A 6,000-nucleotide genomic window follows, 5' to 3' on the forward strand; every position below is an offset into this window, starting at 1 on the left:
TATGTTTGGCTCAAAACCCAGGAACAACGTCTAAGTATCAACCGGTGGGGAGAAGTGTGACTGGGAGGTCGAGTGGAATTTGATATCTATCCGAGACTCTTATGAATGGCGACCAAGTGCTGTTTAATGTCAGGTATGGAACCCCTGCTATCCAGTTACCGCCCTTCCCCAAACCCCGATACAATCTGGCTTCTAAACTCAGCAATGGGTGAAAAGTATGAATACGCCTGTTACCTCGGAAGCACGGACAGTGCTGCGATAGAGAACTGTTTTCAGTTTAAACCGATGGACCGTTACAGTGATCAAAGGTGTCTCACTCATCACTACTCTCAAAAGCAATACACATTCTATTCAATTAATTCCAGTTTATAGTGACTTTCACGAGTGATTGAAACCAGTGCCCTGCGGTTAAATTGCACCGTTGCTAATGTGTAATTACTCAAACAAAGCGCAATACTAGACCAATAAAGTGCAATCACTGATCAGGCTCCGAATATTAGTCTGTGGCAGATATGTCACATATATCACACCCTCGGGAACTCTGCAGAAGTGGAAATGCCTTAATGCATTTCCAACCGGATGGTACGGCACAAAGTATTATCACTTCAACCGATCCACGTGTGGTGGAAAATCTCCATTAACATAGAGACTAAACCCAGGGCCCTGTACAAAATGTAAAATTACAAGTGAAAGTCTCTTGCATTCCAGAGTGCAATCTGGTACAGGAGTCTCCGAGTCGGAATGATTTACAATCCAGATGAAAACCAGCTTTAAAAAAAAGCTCTCCTACAGCGGCTTCAGCCACCACACGTTGTCCCGGAGTGCTTTTCCGCCTCAGAATGCATCATCTTGGTGCCTCCTGGAGTTCATTAAATAAAAGAACAACTACCTTCTGATGCCCTAACTAACAGCACCTCAATGCAATGCGGCTGATTGGAAGATCACCATTAGTGTCCGGGAAAGCTGGGTTCCTGCCTGGGTCTACCTCTTGCTTCACCCAGCGGCAATATCCCGCCTCTGCTTCTGGCACATCCCACCGGAAACATCGTGCCCACCGGAAGCACCGTGCCCACCAATCAGAGTCCGACCTCAGCACACTCGCTCCTCCCCCATTGGTTGAAAGACGCAACCGCTGAGACGGAGCCAATGGCTGAGCTCCAACGTGATGACGCCAGCCCAGTGTCGTCAAACATTCCATGAGAGCGCCCCCCGCGGCCAGAGGTGGCAACCGGAAGGCCCGGAGCCCCACAAGAATCCCGCAGACCCGCCGGCCGCAATTCTGTAACACGGCCGGGGGCAGTCCTGTAAACCAACCGGCGGGAATCCAGGAAGCCGGTTGGAACCCCGGAACCCGACCGGAAGAATTCCAGAGCCTGGCCGGAATCCCGGAGCCCAGAGGGCGCTCAATCCCGTACCAAAATTCTGCCCTCAGCCGGCGGCTGTGTGTCCTACACGGGCAATTCCCGCAGGTAGCGGCGGTGACGGGATTCATCTGAGACCGGGAGGGAGGAGGGTACAGTCACTGGCTTTGGTCGCCTCGTGTTGCAGGGCGTGTCTCGCCGTCAAGTGACGCTGCAAACATCTGTTGCTGAAGTGATTTTTTTTTGGGGGGGAGGAGGGTCCCACACTCCCCTCATTGTTACATCTATAATAGCAAGCTGCCCCCGTCATTTTGTCCCCGCCCCCTCAATCTGCCCCGTCACAAACACTCAGTTGCAACCTGAGCGTCACTCTCACTTTGCTCAGTTAATAGTTGGCTCAGAATACTCTTATTAAAGTACATTTCGATGTAACTCTCCATTCAGTCATTGCATTGGAGGCGATTGAACAGAAAGGTCTCTAAACTAGTAGCACACCAGCGTTGGCTGTCAAAGTGACATTTACAAGGCGCTGTTTACTGTACCCTGCTGCAAGCTAAAGGGTTGTCAATAACTCGACCCGTGAATTCTGACATTGCCCAGTAGGCGGCTATGTTGTTTGTGAATCGCAACAGAAACAGGTAGAAAACTAAAGACCGGAGTGGCAGTTATAAATGAGTATAATTACTTACCACTGTATAGTGCCCGAACTGTCTGCATCATGTAAAACCAGGGGCGGGCGGTCATTCATGGTGAAGGCTGAGAGAGACGCCCTGCTTGTTCGCCCGCAGTCTATGTGGCCAACTGTAATCTTGTCCCCTCCAACTCCAACCACTGCTGTATCGATTCCTGTATCCAGTTTCCCCTATCTCCTTCTGTATCCACTCGCTTCCGGAAACGCAATTCCGCCTAGCTCCTGTATCCTCCTCTTTCCGCAGGTTCCTTTTCTCTCCTGTACCTGCAGTTCCCCTCCCCCACCCCGCTCCTGTAACCGCAGTTTCCTCCTCGTTCCTGTATCCCCAGTTTCCTCCTCGCTCCTGTATCCACCGTTTTCCCCCCGCTCCTGTATCCGCAGTTTTCCCCGTCTCTGTATCCAGTTTTCTCCTCGCTCCTATATCCGCAGTTTCCTCTTCGCTCTTGTATCCGCAATCCCCTCCCCTCCCCTCTGTATCCGCAGTTTCCTTCTCGCTCCTTTCTCCACCACCTCCTCCGGTTGTTGTTGTAGCGCGGTTGGCTCGGCAGCGCCACTCGGCGGCGGCCGCCGCAATCGCACCCGACTCCCACAATCCTCAGCAGAACCAGGCAGTACGAAATGGCGCGGGGTGGGCGAGTGGAGCCTGAACAAGATCCAAGCGGCGAAGCTCAGAAAACTGGAGCGTTCCACCCTGTTAAAAAAAAACAAAAGCAAGACAGCTGGTTAACAGGGAGGCGAGGCCAAGGCACTGCACAATCTGACAGACATCAGAGTGCTGGACACTTACACAAAAATAAACTTGATTGATTTAACCTCGGGGAGGGCGGCGGGTGGACACGTTTCAATCAAAAAAAGTTGCGTGCTGCAAGGTGAGGCGGCACTAAAGCGGGAGTTGGAAAAGTGCGGTTTGCCTCAAACCTCCATCCAACGGCCGGCGTCTCCACGCAAGGAGTCAACACGGGCACGACGCAGCCACGCACGCGCGCTTCGCCTGCTCTGATTGGGCTCTGGGTGAACCCTGACCGCCAGCTACCGCCAATCAGAAAACACCCCGCCCCCTCCCCGCGCTCCCGCTCTGGTGACATGTCCTAGGACAGAGGGGACCTGAGAGAGCATCGGCTGGCTGGGGAGGTTAGACGACGGGGGGAGGTTAGACGAAGGGGGGAGGTTAGATGAGAGGTGAGGTGGGGTGGGAGGTTAGACGAGAGGGGGTGGGAGGTTAGACGAGAGGGGGTGGGAGGTTAGACGAGAGGGGGTGGGAGGTTAGACGAGAGGGGGTGGGAGGTTAGACGAGAGGGGGGGAGGTTAGACGAGAGGGGGGGGGGAGGTTAGACGAGAGGGGGGGGGAGGTTAGACGAGAGGGGGGGGGGGAGGTTAGACGAGGGGGGGGGGGGGAGGTTAGACGAGAGGGGGGGGAGAGGTTAGACGAGAGGGGGGGGGGAGGTTAGACGAGGGGGGGGGGGAGGTTAGACGAGAGGGGGGGGGGGAGGTTAGACGAGAGGGGGGGGGGAGGTTAGACGAGAGGGGGGGGGAGGTTAGACGAGAGGGGGGGGGAGGTTAGACGAGAGGGGGGGGGAGGTTAGACGAGAGGGGGGGGGGAGGTTAGACGAGGGGGGGGAGGTTAGACGAGAGGGGGGGGAGGTTAGACGAGAGGAGGGGAGGTTAGACGAGGGGGGGAGGTTAGACGATAGGTGGGGGAGAGGTTAGACGAGAGGTGGGGTGGGAGGTTAGACGAGAGGTGGGGTGGGAGGTTAGACGAGAGGTGGGGTGGGAGGTTAGACGAGAGGTGGGGTGGGAGGTTAGACGAGAGGTGGGGTGGGAGGTTAGACGAGAGGTGGGGTGGGAGGTTAGACGAGAGGGGGGAGGTTAGGCGGGAGCTGTTGGGGAGGGGGATATAGGGGAGGGCTGTTGGGGGGGACATAGGGGAGGGCAGTTGGGGAGGGGGGTATAGGGGAGGGCTGTTGGGGAGGGGGATATAGGGGAGGGCTGTTGGGGAGGGGGAATAGGGGAGGGCTGTTGGGGAGGGGGAATAGGGGAGGGCTGGTGGGGAGGGGGAATAGGGGAGGGCTGTTGGGGAGGGGAGGGCTGTTGGGGAGGGGAGCGGGGGTGCGTGCTGCGGAGCGGAAGGGGGCGTTGCTGAGCGGGGGAAGGCGGGTTGGGGAGCGGGGGAAGGCGGGTTGGGGAGCGGGGGAGGGCGGGTTGGGGAGCGGAACGGGGGTGTACGGGAGGGTGGGTGTTGGGGGAGGGCGTGTTGGGTAGCGGAACGGGGTGTACGGGAGGGTGGGTGTTGGGGGGAGGGCGTGTTGGGGAGCGAGGGAAAGGGGGGGTTTGGGGAGGCGGTGGTTTTGCGGAGCAGGAGGGGTGTTGGGAAACGGGGCGGGGGCTTGGGGGGGGGGGGTTGGGGAGGGGGGGGGTTGGGGAGCGGGGGGGGGGGTTGGGGGGGGTTGGGGAGGGGGGGGGTTGGGGAGGGGGGGGGGTTGGGGAGGCGGGGGAGGGGGGGTTGGGGAGCGGGGGGGGGGGGTTGGGGAGCGGGGGGGGGGGGTTGGGGAGCGGGGGGGGGGGTTGGGGAGCGGGGGGGGGGGGGTTGGGGAGCGGGGGGGGGGGGGGTTGGGGAGCGGGGGGGGGGTTGGGGAGCGGGGGGGGGGGTTGATGGAGAGTTGGGGGACGGGGGTGTTGGGGAGAGGGAGGGTGGTGTTGGGAAGCGGAGGGGGGGTGTTGGGAAGGGGAGGGGGGGGGTTGTGGAAGCGGAGGGGGGGGTGTTGGGAAGCGGAGGGGGGGGGTGTTGGGGAAGCGGAGGGGGGGGGTGTTGGGAAGCGGAGGGGGGGGGTGTTGGGAAGCGGAGGGGGGGGGGTGTTGGGAAGCGGAGGGGGGGGGTGTTGGGAAGCGGGGGGGGGGGGTGTTGGAAGCGGAGGGGGGGTGTTGGAAGCGGAGGGGGGGGGGTGTTGGGAAGCGGAGGGGGGGTGTTGGGAAGCGGAGGGGGGGTGTTGGGAAGCGGAGGGGGGGGTGTTGGGAAGCGGAGGGGGGTGTGTTGGGAAGCGGGGGAGGGGTGTGTTGAGGAGCGGGGGAGGGAGGTTGAGGAGCGGGGGAGGGAGGTTGAGGAGCGGGGGGGAGGTTGAGGAGCGGGGGGGAGGTTGAGGAGCGGGGGGGAGGTTGAGGAGCGGGGGGGAGGTTGAGGAGCGGGGGAGGTGGTGTGTTGAGGTGCGGGGGAGGATGAGGAGGGGGGAGGAGGATGAGGAGGGGGGAGGAGGATGAGGAGGGGGGAGGAGGTTGAGGGGCGTGGTTGAGGAGCGGGGAGGATGTTGAGGGCGGGAGGGGAGGAGGTTGAGGGGCGGGAGGGGAGGAGGTTGAGGGGCGGGAGGGGAGGAGGTTGAGGGGCGGGAGGGGAGGAGGTTGAGGGGCGGGAGGGGAGGAGGTTGAGGGGCGGGAGGGGAGGAGGTTGAGGGGAGGAGGTTGAGGGGCGGGAGGGGAGGAGGTTGAGGGGTGGGAGGGGAGGAGGTTGAGGGGTGGGAGGGGAGGAGGTTGAGGGGCGGGAGGGGAGGAGGTTGAGGGGCGGGAGGGGAGGAGGTTGAGGGGCGGGAGGGGAGGAGGTTGAGGGGCGGGAGGGGAGGAGGTTGAGGGGCGGGAGGGGGGGGTGGGAGGAGGTTGAGGGGCGGGAGGGGAGGAGGTTGAGGGGCGGGAGGGGGGGTGGGTTGAGGAGCGGGGGAGGGGGTGGGTTGAGGAGCGGGGGAGGGGTGGGTTGAGGGGCGGGAGGGGGGGTGGGTTGAGGGGCGGGAGGGGGGGTGGGTTGAGGAGCGGGGGAGGTGGTGGGTTGAGGAGCGGGGGGGGAGGTTGAGGAGCGGGGGGGGGGGTTGAGGAGCGGGAGGGGAGGAGGTTGAGGGGCGGGAGGGGGGGTGGGTTGAGGAGCGGGGGAGGGGGTGGGTTGAGGGGCGGGAGGGGGGGTGGGTTGAG

The 6,000-nt window shown here is 61.5% G+C and overlaps 1 protein-coding gene across 5 annotated transcripts in view; it reads right to left on the bottom strand.

The window, feature by feature from the left end:
• Positions 1-3,031, bottom strand: part of lrif1 (ligand dependent nuclear receptor interacting factor 1) — a 60,107-nt gene extending 57,076 nt beyond the window's left edge. Inside the window, exons 1-2 of one of the 5 annotated variants that reach the window (XM_038819521.1) lie at positions 2,840-3,031; positions 2,051-2,743 (exon numbers count right to left, since the gene is read on the bottom strand). In XM_038819521.1, coding sequence (XP_038675449.1) covers positions 2,051-2,109 — 59 coding nt within the window. In that variant the 5' untranslated portion in view covers positions 2,110-2,743; positions 2,840-3,031. Of the gene's footprint in view, positions 1-889; positions 1,048-1,415; positions 1,586-2,050; positions 2,744-2,839 lie in introns of those variants that run through there. The other 4 variants (XM_038819522.1, XM_038819520.1, XM_038819525.1 and 1 more) reach the window with 4 other exon arrangements.
• Between the last annotated feature and the right edge of the window lie 2,969 nt (positions 3,032-6,000).

The sequence above is a fragment of the Scyliorhinus canicula genome, chromosome 15, assembly GCF_902713615.1.
Source record: "Scyliorhinus canicula chromosome 15, sScyCan1.1, whole genome shotgun sequence".
NCBI lineage: Eukaryota > Metazoa > Chordata > Chondrichthyes > Carcharhiniformes > Scyliorhinidae > Scyliorhinus > Scyliorhinus canicula.